The 14419-nt window shown below is 40.2% G+C and overlaps 1 protein-coding gene across 1 annotated transcript in view; it reads right to left on the bottom strand.

The window, feature by feature from the left end:
* Positions 1 to 891: 891 nt before the first annotated feature.
* Positions 892 to 14419, bottom strand: part of HSF2BP (heat shock transcription factor 2 binding protein) — a 35247-nt gene continuing 21719 nt past the window's right edge. The window contains exons 7-8 of the mRNA XM_009891384.1: positions 9708 to 9811; positions 892 to 1100 (exon numbers count right to left, since the gene is read on the bottom strand). Of these exons, the coding sequence (XP_009889686.1) occupies positions 892 to 1100; positions 9708 to 9811 (313 nt within the window). The remainder of the gene's footprint in view (positions 1101 to 9707; positions 9812 to 14419) is intronic.

Raw genomic sequence — 14419 nt, forward strand, 5'->3', positions numbered from 1 at the left:
AACCACGACACCCAACTGGCTGTGTTTCTATCATCACAGATGTGGATGCTATTTTTTTTTTTTCTCCCCCAAAAAAGTGTAAATTATACCAATATAAAGCACACAAATGTTTGCATTTATCACTGAGGTAAGCAAGTTGTCCATAGAAGCTCTAACAAACACCCCAGCTGTGAGGGAATGCAATGATGCTCACGACAGAGAAGCAGTTAATTTTAGCCTCTTCAGTGCACAACTAGGTATCACGGACAAGAGTAATTCATTTCCTTTTTTCAGGGCTTTTGAAAAAACAATGGCTCAGCTTCTAACACGCCTGACAGCCACAGATCAAGTTGACTTGCAGTTTGAGTGAATCTGAATGCGAAAGTAGAATCCATTACACGCTACAGAATTTAAGTTTTCTTTTATTCGAATAGAAAGAGAGAGGTGAGAAGTAACAGCAATAAAACTGGAACATGGGATGCATTCTGACACAGAAGAGTTATGAAAAGCAACAGTTTTCCTCACAGTACAATAATTCTTAAGGATGGACCAACAGAATTATTTACCACTGCAATAAACTATGTATTATCAATAAAGAAGATGACTACTTTTCTCCCTATATGCAGTAAATAGACAACATAACCTGGATCATTTTGGAAACCCATTATCAACAAAATCCCGCTCAAAGAAATTACATCTGCCCTATTCCTACCAGATCACCTAAGATTGTATTTGGGCAGCTAAAACCCAACACATTTTCCCAAGTATTATTCTAGTTGGGTTACCTAATTTCCGGAAAGGATTTTGTCAGAGGAAGTTAGGCAGAGGTTTTTTCAGTCAAGCCCATCTCCAACAATTCTCGCAGCATAAAAATATAGGAAAGAAATAAGCAGTTGGTGTCAAAGAGCTCTTCTATGCTTCATACTCAAGTATTTTAAGATCTTCAAGTAGTTCTTTTGCAAGTGCTTGCAGATCTGCATTGCGGCTCTTTGACAGTGCAATGATACGCTGAAATGGCAAAGTATCGCGCATCTCAGAGGCTGATTTGGATAATACTTCTGGCTCCAGAATCACAGACTGGAGGAGCCGCAGAGCATGAAGACAAACTTCTGTATCTGGGTCTAAAAGCGGGGGAGGAAAAAATCCGGTGCTTATTAGAAGCGAGTCCCAAAAAGCAGCACTAAAGCTCTACAGTGCCATTCCTCATGACCCAACAAGCAGACAGGGAATAACTGAAGTTTCACAATTCACAGCTGCCATTTGGCGCTGGCTGGCTCTAGAAGGAACCTGAAAACACCACCTTTGCCCTCCTCAGCAGCTTGTGCTCAGCAGTGTTTGGGAGGGAAAGATAACCAGGAACCCTTCTCCTGTTTTTCAAATGTTGAAAATGCTGTAAGTCAGGGAATTTATCAACTTGAATTTATCCAGTCAGTAGCGAAGATGTACTGGTGGATGCAATCCAATTTAAGAGCAGAACAAACTATATCCCATGACTATTCAGACTTAAAAAACAAACAGACCAACTAATCAAATCTGCAGTAAGTCAGTAAATCACTAGGCTTTTCTTTAATTTCTTTTTCATACAAGCCTTCAGATTTCTTCAAAGCTCAATAAAATATTAATCTTTATAAAACTTTCTGGCAACCATGTATCAACCTTCCAAGTGTTAATTCACTTTACACAAAATTGAAATGGGTACTGAAGCTAAGCACTGCTGCTTAGGGAATGCATCAGAGAAATGTAGCAGAGACCTTTGACTGAGTTAAGCTAGGAAGACATATAATAACTGTACTGTTAAGAACACGGGATGCATTTTTAATTACTGAAACATTAGGAGCATTGTATTTTAATCGTTCAAACAGTCCGTTTGCATTTAGTTGTTTATAGCTTTATCAAAAGCATCTGGTATAAAGTCCCATTTTTGCACTTCTCTATTCTGCATATTCCAAATGAAAATGTATAATATATTTTTATGGCTGAAGTAGTTATTTGTTCCACGTGTCATGCATTTTTAATGTGCTTGTCATTAGCATACCTACTCTTCAGCAAGCTTTTGATAAAGTGTTGTACAGAAATGTTGAGAAAAATTAATTCAGATCACTTTGTGCACAAAATCTCACTGAAGAAACATAAATGCAGTGCAGCGATAAACTACACTGTACTGAGTTTGAAGGAGACATTTGGTGGGCTGAAGCAAGTTCATTCCTTTCCTGGCTTATTTAATACCTAACACTGGTGACCTGAAAAAGGACTAAGGAGAATTATTCATTAAAGCACAAGGGGAAATGTTGAAAGCACCCTGGGGAGAAAACAGAATGTGATGGACGCTGAAAAAGCATGGATTTAAGCATGAAACTGACTGTTGAGATGAGAATTTTTAAGTAATTCCAACTAGCACATGGCTGAAGTAAAATATTAAAGATTGTGACATCTGATCTATACCCACAAGCTAGGCACTATCTCTCTCTTCCTCCATTTTCCATCACAAATGAGATATGTAGGTCGTTTCTACCATGCCTTCTTCCCTATCTAAAGTGTAAACCTCTTAAAGGAATTCTACTTTCTCCTAGGAAACTAGCAGAGCAGAGTATGACTTGAAGACACATGAATTGTCTAAAGCCAAACGATAACATGCATTTTCTGATTTTCTGTGCAACGAGAATCTTAGCTATTGGGCATACTGGACAACTTTAGACATTCAAATCAGCATTAAAAAAAAATTATTAGTGCTGCACACCCCACAGAAGTGGCCACACCTATAGCACAGCCACTCCTCTTGCTGCCACCTGGGCTGAAGGCTATCATCATCTCCAGCAGTACCCATTGGTGCAGTTTTCTGAGTGATAAGCAGTTGTAACTCATGGGAGAAATGCTGCAACTCAGCCTCACAGACAGCAAGACTCTATGTGCAATTTCTTGGGCAGCTACACTTCAGTGAATCTTTTTGAAAACACTTGAGTGGAAGCTTTGGTTTTCAGATTTTTTCTGACGTAATCAAAATATAACTAAAAACCTTGAATTCATCCTCCCATTCCTTCCATTTTTGTCTTCGTGCCTGCCAGAGGGTTTTTTTTAATTTTTTTTTTTTTTTCCCAGATATAATGTTCAAACTCTGCACATATCACCTGCCCCCTTTCTCTGTACTTAGAATTATTCTACATTTATTCACCGGAAATAGCAGCAACAAACCAGAGCCCAAATACATAAGAAGAAAGAAGCTTTGGGGAGCGAAACCTACGTAATTCATTACAATCTTCCTCCGTGTGACATTACTCCTCTATGAAATAAAGCCATTAATACTTTTAATGGCTTGCAGTACTGCTGGGAAGCTTCACATATGTAAGATGTTTTAAATCCCTGGATGAAAAGTGCTTTGTTATTAATACTGTTACAGGCATCTACGTTACTATTATCTGCAAGTGTTTAAAGGCTGTAGAAAGTAAAGAATTGATCAGGGAAGAAGCATTAGCAGGGGAGCTAACAAAATTAGGATCTGTAGGAGATCAGGAAATGAATTCCAGCTTGACGAGCAAGAACATTTTCCAGTAAGAGCAAAGAGGTTCTAGTAAGAATCTCCAGCAGCAGCCAGGGAAGCTCAATGGCTTGAGTCACTAAAATGAAGAACAGATTAGGCACTCAGGCATACAGCAAAGGAAGGAAATGATCCTGCACCAGAAGACGACTTAATACGCATTTAACCTCTGATTGCCATTGTTTTGCATGTATTTTGAGATGCTTCGAGTTAAATAAATACATATGCCTTAAAATATACTCCCTTAGGATTACATGTGGTTTTGAGAATACTACTTATTACAGATAATCATGTTTTCTAAGAGGATTTAAAAAAAAATACCCTAGAAGTCTTTCTCTTGTCTCTCCAATACCATTAGGGATTTTTTTCTAAAAACCCTGTCTAAGAATACTCAGAATAAGTGTAAGGAATCTTCATTATTCAGCATTATATTTATTTTAATAGCTTCCAGATTTAGTCATTTCTACACTAGCTGAGTAACATTTGGTTTGTACGAGATCAGAAAAATCCTTTAGCTGTAATCAAATCACTGCATCGCAGCCTCCCAACAACTAGCACACACACCTCTTCAACTAAAATTTCAAAACTACAATCATTATTTCTGGGGAACCGGGGAAGAAATCAAGCTGCTTGCCTCTGTCGGGGATCACAAGCGTAGTGTAAGCCTACCACCATCATAAAACGCTGATGCAATTTTAACAAGGTATTGAAACTGCTGGAGTTTGCTGACGTTCTGCTAGCTGCCAGCACTACTGTTTGATGTCACTGGCTTTCAGTCACTGACAAAAGTAACTGATAACGTGGACAGATTTTAGTCACATCTGTCATTAGCACCATGCTCTCAGATGAACTGTTCCCTACAGCAGGGTTTAAGTAATTGCATTACATCAATGCTAAACAGCTTATCTACAATTGGCTCTGAGTTGCGTGAACTCAATTTACATGTGCCCATACCATTCCCTGGTCACCTGAATTCAAGATTTATTACCAGCAAGCTGTTTACAGCTGTGTCTGTGTACAAGAGCAGTATTTCAAAAGCTTCCCACCGCTGTTTTAAATGTCATTCAATTCAATTACTGTCTGATTCTAGCATGAAGGGGCGACCTGCCACTCCCCTTTCCTTTTTATGAACCTGTCAAACTACCTACGTATGCAGCACGTCTAACGGAGAAAGTGAGGGCCACAGCTTGCCCCATGTAAAATCTCTGCATTGCCAATGCTGGTGGAGCTGAGCCAGTATCTGCAGCAGCAGAGTTTTCTGGACATTTTCATAATGCTGATAGGTCTGAGGAGACAAGAAGTGTTGCAATAAAGACCCCACATGGGGAAGGAGGAGGGAGAACACTATGGCAGAAAAAAGACTGAGCTTTGATGCTGCAATTACTACGGATGCAAATGCACTTTCTCTCTGCAACATATTTGCCCCGGCTCCTGTATAACAGCTCAGTTTGCTTCAGTCTCCCCCCTGGCCAGGTGACTGCTCTCACTGTCAGACATGGAGTTCAGCTAACCAGAATTCCCCACTCTCCTACAGACACATATTTGTCACGCTTTTATCAGGGAAACCCTTGCGAGAGACTCCCAGGCTCCAGATTGAAGCAGCAATTTGGTCCCAGTTTGCCTGACTGCTACTGAGTGAAAAGGAGCTTGCACAGACATCACTCCGCAGCTGGCAGATTTGTGGGTGAGCTGTTAGATACGTTGTCCAGCTCCCTTTAATCCTAGCTTGGGTTTCTGAGGATTCCCACAACAGCTACTGAAGGAGAGTAACAACGTAGGAACAAACCAAAGCTTTACAGTGACAGATGCATTTACCAGAAGTAAGGTTTCTCACATGTATTTACAAATGGAGAAACACTGTGCTCCTCAGAAGAACATCAGTTTGCATGAGTCTGCTGTTAGGCAGGGCAAGCACCTTGTCAAGAAACTCCCGCTCAGATGGCAAGGACAGCCACGCCGTGCCCAGCCGGCCCTCCATCTGGGCAAGTGTCATTTGCAGCAGCTGCTTAGCGAGGGCATGGAAAAGGGCAAGTGTTCAGCGGACTTCCCCTGGCCACTCTACCAGCCTCTCGGCTAAATGTGGTTCAGGGACTTTCTGCGTCAGAGCTGACATGTTTGCATTTAAGAAAATGGATATGGTCTTAAAGGGCAAGAAGGGCAATACTCTGTGGAAGATTAGTTTCACAGCATGAAGAGTATGAAACTGTTGAGCACTTGAAAGACTGGTAACAGAGGTTTTGATTTACAAATGAAAATTTGTTTTAATACAGACATCGGTTTATAAATAGGGGGGCACTGTTTGTCCAGATGTCTTTTAAATAACATACTGCCATGCAAATAACCTGAATTTTCAAAAACTCTCACAGCCATAACCAATTCAAACAGAAAAGCAAGGCATTAGAAACCTTCAGGGTTAGTCATCAAAAGCAAATATTGAAGGTTGCAGGCAGCATTAGCAAAATGAGAATGTGCTTCATACAGGCACTTATAATAGAGACCGTCATTTGCAAAGAATTTGGATAAACAAGGTTAGATTTCCGTGTGGAACTGTGGTGGAGGAAACTGAAGGGCAAGATCTAAAATTAGTCATACTTCTCATGTTGTCTTTTAATGAAGTACCTGGAGCAATTTCCCAGCTATACATGAGAAATGTCACTGACATAGTCTCTCTGAATTCCACACTTTCTCATGTATCCAAGGAGAGCAACCCTTTTAATTGCATTCAAAGAAAAGTAAAGTGGGAGAAACCAAAATAAAGATACAGGATAGTAAAAACAAAACAAAACAAAAAAACAAACCAACCCACCAAACCAAAAAACACAGAGAAGAGCCTAGACCCATTCTCTCCAGCACTTGTTGGTAGATGTTTTGTATGATCAAAAATGAAAAACATAAATCTAGCCTTTATTACTACCTGAGCTGACTGCGTCTTCTTATTTTTCAGAAGATCCTTGGCAGAGAAAAGTCCTAGTCTATCTCTTTGGGAATTACAGAATGGAAGTCTTATTGCATCTACAGATGTAAAGCACAAGAAAAAATATTGACAAATATCAGGTGGATTTCTACCCGAAATTATGTAACTTCTTTTTTTATTGCTGAGGACGGGGCTTCTTTAAATCTGAAAGTTATGCAAAACTCTTAGTCAAGACATCAACACAGGGACAGCAGCTGATGGAGAAAACTAAAGTTGCCTATCTTCTCCAAGATGGGAACAGCTGCTCTGCAAACAAATGGTGCTCCACAAGAAGAGAACTCTACTGATCCCACAAGCTGCTCCACAGCCAGAAATCTGAGTCATCATTCACGTGTTTTATGCTGGCACCAAGCTGGGAAGGTAAAGGTGGCCATTACTGATACACAAGCAAAAATACAACAGCTACATAAGCTATCAGGGTACCTTCTTCAGTGATCCGTGTTGCTTATTAAAGGGTGCCTATCTTTTAGACAGTATTTAAAAAGGCAGAAAAAAAAAATAGCCCACTTCATAAAGTGCTAAACCTACAGAGATCTGCATTACCTTCAAAAAGTGTGTCAAACATTTGTTTTTCTCCTATTATCAGTATAGCCTCCAGCAGAATGAACTATTAAGAATTCTTGTTAGCGAGCGTGAAGTCATACTGGCTCATCCAAATTTTCCAAAGACAGTAGGACAGATGAACCCAGTTTACTGTTAACATTCTTACTCCACTAGAAATCTTTATTAGATTTTTCCTCCTTTCTCTTCTTTGTGTATTCAATGTCAAGGCATATTTCTGTCTCTTCAAAAAGCCTGCTAGACAACCCAAATGAAATCCCTCTTTGCTTCAGATACAACATAGGAGAATAGAGAATCAAGTTAATTATTTGCTCTCTTCACTTAATGGGAAGGACATTCTTTTTCAGGGGACACGAAGACTGGGCAGAGACTCAAAATTCAGAGAAGGAATTCAAGGGATTCATCAGCCACGTACAAGCCAATGGGAGAAAAATGATGATGTGTAGGCTGAGGTCACAGACACTTGTAAATTGATGACGGAAAAGCAAACAGGATGATTCTCTGAAAATAATAAAAAAAAAAGTCAGAGGATGATTTCTGGGGACTCTCTTAGGGGGAATGCTGATAAAAGCTTACAGAACTGTGGAAAGCTGAATCATCTCATAAGCCATAATCAAAACACTCTTTGAAGAAGCTTCCTGCAGGAAGGCAGCATATACAGGATACCCTGCCAGCAGAGAGTAGCACTCTACTCTCTTGCATGGAAAAAACTGTTAAAACCTTATGCTGTAGCAGCTCCAGGTGTTTATAAGCTGAATCACGGCTAGCAGAAGCTGAAGATGTTGGCCACGGAAACAAAAGAGCAAGAGTGGGAGGGAGCTACTCAGTTTTGCAAGTAGAAACATTTAGAAATAGATTAAATGTAGAGAAAACTACAGAAATCTCATCCAAAGTGATGGGAACAAGATCAGGTCTTGGATCTGACCTCTCATCTGATATACAAACTAGACAGCCCCTCTCCCTTGACAGTAAGCAGAATTCTTCCAAAGTCAGAAATCTAAACCAGCAGATGTGGTTTATCTGAGAATCTTCCTCCTTTGCTGTAACTGGAGAACTTTATTATCAAAAAGTGAAGGAATTAGCCATGCCCGTTCTTCCTTCTCCAACTCAGCCATACATCATTAACACTCTCAAATGCAGAGTAGCATGCCTTTCCATTTCTTATTTCCCTTAGCAACTGCAAATTAATTATAACTGTGCCCCATTTCATCCTCTTATATGACCTAGGAGCCTTCTTCAAACAGACTGCATCAAACAATTAGCTTCTTTGTTTTATCACAACATTAAGAATGGCGTATTTGGGAACTTGGGCGTTTTGAGGGTGTTTTGGGTTGGGTTTTTTTTTTGCTAGAACAACAGCTCATGTATATATTAGCCAAACATAAAGTAAAAGGAAAATCTGGACTAACGTATAATTTCTAAGCACAGCAGAACAAAGGACCATGTATTCAGAGTTATCTGAGAATACAATTTTTCTCAAACTATATTAAAAAACTACAAAACTGGTGTTTTCCAACAGTCTTACAAGGACTACTTAATTTTCTTAGATCCCAGAAGAGAGAGTTTATGGCATTGCAAAGCAGGAAATTATGTGGTGAAAAGCACCAGTATCTACATTTTCTGTAAAATAGCTGAGGGAACTATGAGCAATACAAGTAGCTTCCAGTTTCCCAGCCCAAATCAAAGCTTTTCCAAAATTTCAGTATCAAATTAATGCCTTGAAAATCAGATGCAATCTCTCTCACTTCAGTTGCTGTTAGCATTTACTAGTTGTATTTTAGCAGGGGTTTGCATAGCAGCACAGAGTGCTGGGATGACTAACCTCCCCAGTCCTATGAACTGCACACCAAAATCTTCCCACAGACAAGCCACAAAGACTTCAGAAAGCCAAGACAGAGCAACTCTAGGAGCAATTGATAGGCAGGACAGTGTCACGGCTCTGTCCTTACTGCTGACTGTTCCTTACAAGCTGTGCACACAGCTGCCAGCCAAGTCCAACATGCACTGGCAACATCAATCTCTGCTGGCTCCTACGCAGGGATTTGAAGCCTCTGAAGGAGCAGAACCCTGATGTCACTCATGTACCTGACAGTGGCAACAGAAATCCTTGATGTCCTTGCAGACCTGCGCTGGCCCAAAGGCAAAGCTGGGAATAGTACTCAAGCCCTGCAAGCCCTAACCCTGTTAGGATACAAGGCCTCTCTTCAGCTGCAGACAGGGTCACTTTTGTCATAGGTGAGTGTAGTTACAGAGGCTGGCTTCTTTCCCCAAAATGTGTCAGAACACAGTTAGGTTTTCTTCTATGGTAGTTAAATGGTAGTGAACTGATACATAGTTTCCCCTCAGGATTTATTTTAAAGTTGGGATGTGAAAATACAGGTGGCTTTTTTAATCTATTTTGTCAAATTTCTCCATTCCCTATTTTTAATTCTACCATCCAGAGATTTTATATTAATGGAATATTACACACAGTGCCAAAAATGTTGCAGGAAATGCATATCATCTCCCTCCAGCTATTTGCCCTTTTTGTTTACTTTCAATCTGACAAATGCTATACGTATTCAGGTTACAGACATAAATTTCTGTTTTGTTATTTGCAACACCCACTGTCAGTCTGCAATCCCCAAAGTCACAATTTACAAGGTTCTTAGAGCAACTTACCATTCAATAGCCACCAAAGCAAAGGAATAAAGCCTGGATTTTCACTGATGTACTTCAAGCCTTTCAAGTTGATACTCACGTTGTAAAGTGACATTAGCATTAGCCTAGAATTGAAAGAAAGAGATGATAGAATCATAGAATGGTTTGGGTTGGAAGGGACCTTAAAGACAATCTAGTTCCAACCCCCCTGCCATGGGCAGGGACACCTCGCACTAGACCGTGTTTGCTCAAAGCCCCATCCAGCCTGGCCTTGAACACCTCCAGGGATGGGGCCTCAACAACTTCCCTGGGCAACCTGTTCCAGTGCCTCACCACCCTCACAGTAAAGAATTTCTTCCTAATATCAAACCTAAATCTACCCTCTCTCAGTTTAAAACTGTTACCCCTTGTTCTGTCACTGCATTCCCTGATAAAGGGTCCCTCCCCATCTTTTCTGTAGGCCCCCTTTTGGTACTGGAAGGCCACTAATATGATAGATGATATCATAGAAGAGATGATGCCCTTTGATTTCTTTGCACATTTTAGCACTTTTTGCTATTTATGCCAAGCATGTCCTGATGCAGAAGCCTATTCTAACAAATTATATTTTGATAAAAGAGACAAGTCTCAAATTATATATAAGCAATGTTGTGCAAAACCTTTTTTCTACTGTTAAATTTCTTATTTCACACACATAGAAAAATATCCCATGCAAGAGTAAGAAATTCTCATCAAAATCCACGAGATTCATTACATGAGATGTACAAAACCAGGACTTGGCATTACGTGACCACACAACCGATAAAAGAGAACTTTTGTGGTGACAATCCCTATTGCGCAGACGATCATCTCAAATAAGCTGTTTGCCCTGACAAATAAAAGGGGCGCTAGGAAACACAGAAAGCCAGACTGTATACCGAGTACTAGTAACGTCAAAGGAAGTCTCTGCTCTATCGGTTGTGCAACACCAGCCTTTCTGTACACTGACCCTCCAGTCAGCTGAAACAGACACATTGCTTATGCCGTCCTCTTTCACACATCCCCCTGTTCCTCCTGCAAATGGGAACAGATGCAATATACAGCCACCATGCAGCAAACACCAATGTAGTCTCTCTCCACTGGCCAGGGAAGTTACTACACCTACAGAAGCATTTAGAAGAAGGGGATAGGCCTGAAGGAGGGAAAAGGAAGGTATTAATAGTCCCAGCTTAGCTTAGCACCCTCCCTCCTAAGCGAGACTCATCCTTTCTGCTATGGGTGCAAGGCAGAGGACCGATTTGCTCTGCCTGCTCTCCAGCCCCTCGCAGTCAGGCAGAGCCATACAATCCGGGCCATCGAGTGAGACCCTGCTGTGAGAAAAATGAATGCTTGTCTCTTAAAATGTCATCATGGACTTTCCTATTTACTCTGCCTTCAGGAACCCAGATTGATTATGTTCAATGTACACGTCAATTTTTTTTTTTTTTTTTTAAAGTCAATAACACTGGAATTCAATTTGGCTGTAAACTGTGCTCTTGTCTTAGTGTAGATCAACATCAGGTAAGACAGGCCAAACAGTGATCCCACCTGCACCTCTTCAAAACTGTTTTCAAATCACATTTGGGCCCACTCAAAGCCATATTTTTTTTTTTTTTGGTCCAGAAGGTGATTTCTTTAGGTCTTTTATTATGGTCATTGATGTTCAAGGAGGACAGAACCCATATTCTGTCTTCCAGGTAACGGAGAAGGTCTATGGCCTGGCAGCTAGAAAACACTTCCTTAATTGAGCACTGAAAAAAACCCTAAGATGACATCTCTGACAAACCGAAACCAGACTGTCCCTTGCACGTCAGTGTGTAAACAACAAAATAAAAATACACATAGTAAGTATATGTTCATTGCAGCCAAATTTTCAAAAGCTTCCAAACCCTGGACTTCCTAGTTTATCAGCTTCCTAAAATAAAATTCATTAGTCATTTGGGGGCTGCATACATCATAAGTTATAAATTACACTAAAGTCTCAACTTCTCTACAGAGAGAAAAACAGGTAGGCTGGAGAAGGCTCTGCATTTTAAAAGGACTGCTCTAGCCTGCCGGTCCCACCGGCTTCTCCACAATGGCTCACACTGAAGTTACCGCAATGATGAAAAGCTTCAGTTTCATCAGTAACTTGCAACATCTGACACCCATCAAGGAAAGAGGGTTTGACTACAGGTATCCCCCCTCAGCATTGGCCATGACAGAGCTGCGGTAACGTTTTAAGGTATGGGAAGCTGCATGCAGAAACGGCAGCTTTGCCTCTTTATGCAGATAAAGTGCCTGGGTCAAAACTTACTTTCAGCTGCTTTCAACTGTCAGACAAGTATGGTAACCTGGGGATCAAAATGAGTCTCCCTTTCCAAAGCTATCCAGAACAATCACTAATACTCAATGCAGAGCATTTCACTGGGATTAAGTCTTCTGCAGTTTCTGCTGAACTGCGTTCTGCTTTCAAACATTTGATGTTGTTAGACCGTTTTCCACATTGCTGATACAAGTTTTTATGGGTTTGGTGGACAAAACTCTTCTTCAGCAAAGTAGAGTCTCAGTGGGCTTAATGCAAATTATTTCAATTTCCCTCTAACTTTTAGTAGGAATAGGACCTGATGCTCAAAAGCAGAAAACATCCAGAAAAAAGCGCCCACTGATGTTAACAGGACAAACTAATGCTCTCTACCTCTTACAAAATCAGATCACTGCTGTACTACGAACTTCGACCCAAGGGGTCCCTGACGTGCCTGGAAAAAGAGCTATACTCTGCAGTCAAAAGGTGTCTTACAAAAATTATTTCACCCTTCTAGCAATGTTCTCTTGTCCTGCCTTTTATGCAGATCATCTTTACAGCCGTGGAGCAGCTGGGGGGAGAGGGCATTAGTGCACTTTATGATGTGCTATCATGGATGCTATTACTTTTTATTTTTTTCTTTTCAAAGATGGTAACATGCAAGTCAATTTTCTGGACAATGAACAGAAAAGAAAAATGAGCAGGGCTCCTATAACATTTATGAAACGTGTCATCGTACTCACTCACAGTGGGGTGCTTGGCTGCATACAAAACAACGACAGAGAAACAGAAGAGGCTGGAATGTTCTCCTCCACTCTAGGGCCAGCTTGGCAACTGCTATCTCACATGACTGCAATAAACCTGCATGTCACTGCACTGCCACCATTTGCAAACTAAAAGGAAATAATGTAATTCTGAATGGACTTCACACCTCACATCCTATTCTCAAACGAGCTCTCATGGCTTAAGCTACTATGCCACCAGCAGACTTCCAGTCTCCTTGCATACCTTCTGAAATCAGGAAAGTAATCCATTGCAGGTTAAACTGAGTTGTAAAAGGCATAACTTATATTATGCACTACACCATTGTGAGTTTGATCACCTAGGCTCATAAGCAGTAGGAAGAAGAAATAGTAGACTATTAAATTTGCTGCATCAGTGGCCACTGACAAGCAGTGAGGGGTGCTGTGGAACTGCAAGTGCAGCTTGTAAAGCCAGTACGCCTCTTTTCATAGAGCCTCTGCAGCTCTTACTTCACCTCCAGAACCCAAGCCCAAAGGCCCAGAAAGAAAATGATCAACAAAACAGTATCTTCTAACGGAAAGTGTTAACATTTCTTGACAATGTCTTTTATCCTTAATCTGTTTGACATTTGCAGTTAGAAATAAAGTGACGTAAAAAGATACTGCTATGTTTGTATTTTTATTTCACTTGTTTGCTTTGTGCAGACAAAAGGGACTGGTGGTGGTGATCCGAGAAAGTGCTGTGGTTTTGGAGTGTCAGAAGAAGATATAACCCACCCCACAAGCCAATGCAGTAGCATATTATTACTAATTAAACACACTCAGCTGAGCATAACATCAAAGCATTTCCAAGCCCTTTATACCACCTTAACCTCTAGTACTTGCACACTCTAATTACGTATTTTTTGTAATAATTATTGCAAAAGTGCTTATTGAAGCAAACCTGACACATACAACTACTGAATAAACAATATTTTCCGATTTTTATTTTTAATGTGGAGGGCTTTTTAATTCAGCACTTCATAGTCTTCCTATTTAGGCTAGCCAAATTTAATTAACATCTTATACTGCTAGATCTGTCAATGCTTTCTTTAAAATCTAGAACTAAAAGCACAGCTAAAGCCCCTTCTTGTCTGCTTAATACATGAGATAAGTACACAAAATGTACTAATATGTACTAAAGTACACATATTTACTGGCTACTTTGAACTGCAACATAAGCAAAGTTGAAGATTCCTAACAATTTAATTACAGCTATGAATAATAGTGTAAATGTTTATTGACTCCCCAACAATTAGAAATGTTGAACAAACCCTATACCAATGAGAAGAAACCTGAAGTCCTTCCACCACTGCTATTTCACAAAGGCAAAGACACCCATGAGATTTCAGTCCCAGCACTCATGTAGATGCCTTGGATATATTTATTATGTATTCATGGACTACAATGGATATTGTAGCAGTACTAGAATAAATGACAGCTTTTCCCTGTAATTTTTTTATTTATATACCAGTACAAGTGAAACACAGGATTGCTAGAACTAGAAGAGGAAAGAGAAGTCCTCTCTTTATCAGCTTGCTGTGTTTGATACTGCTGTGTGTAGAATTAGACCCGGTTTCCCCTGATTTGTCACACACTAAAGAAAAGTATTTTGGAAAACGAAAGCTAGAAAAGAATTGTAAAATCTC

The sequence above is a fragment of the Charadrius vociferus genome, unplaced genomic scaffold, assembly GCF_000708025.1.
Source record: "Charadrius vociferus isolate BGI_N301 unplaced genomic scaffold, ASM70802v2 scaffold298, whole genome shotgun sequence".
Lineage (NCBI taxonomy): Eukaryota > Metazoa > Chordata > Aves > Charadriiformes > Charadriidae > Charadrius > Charadrius vociferus.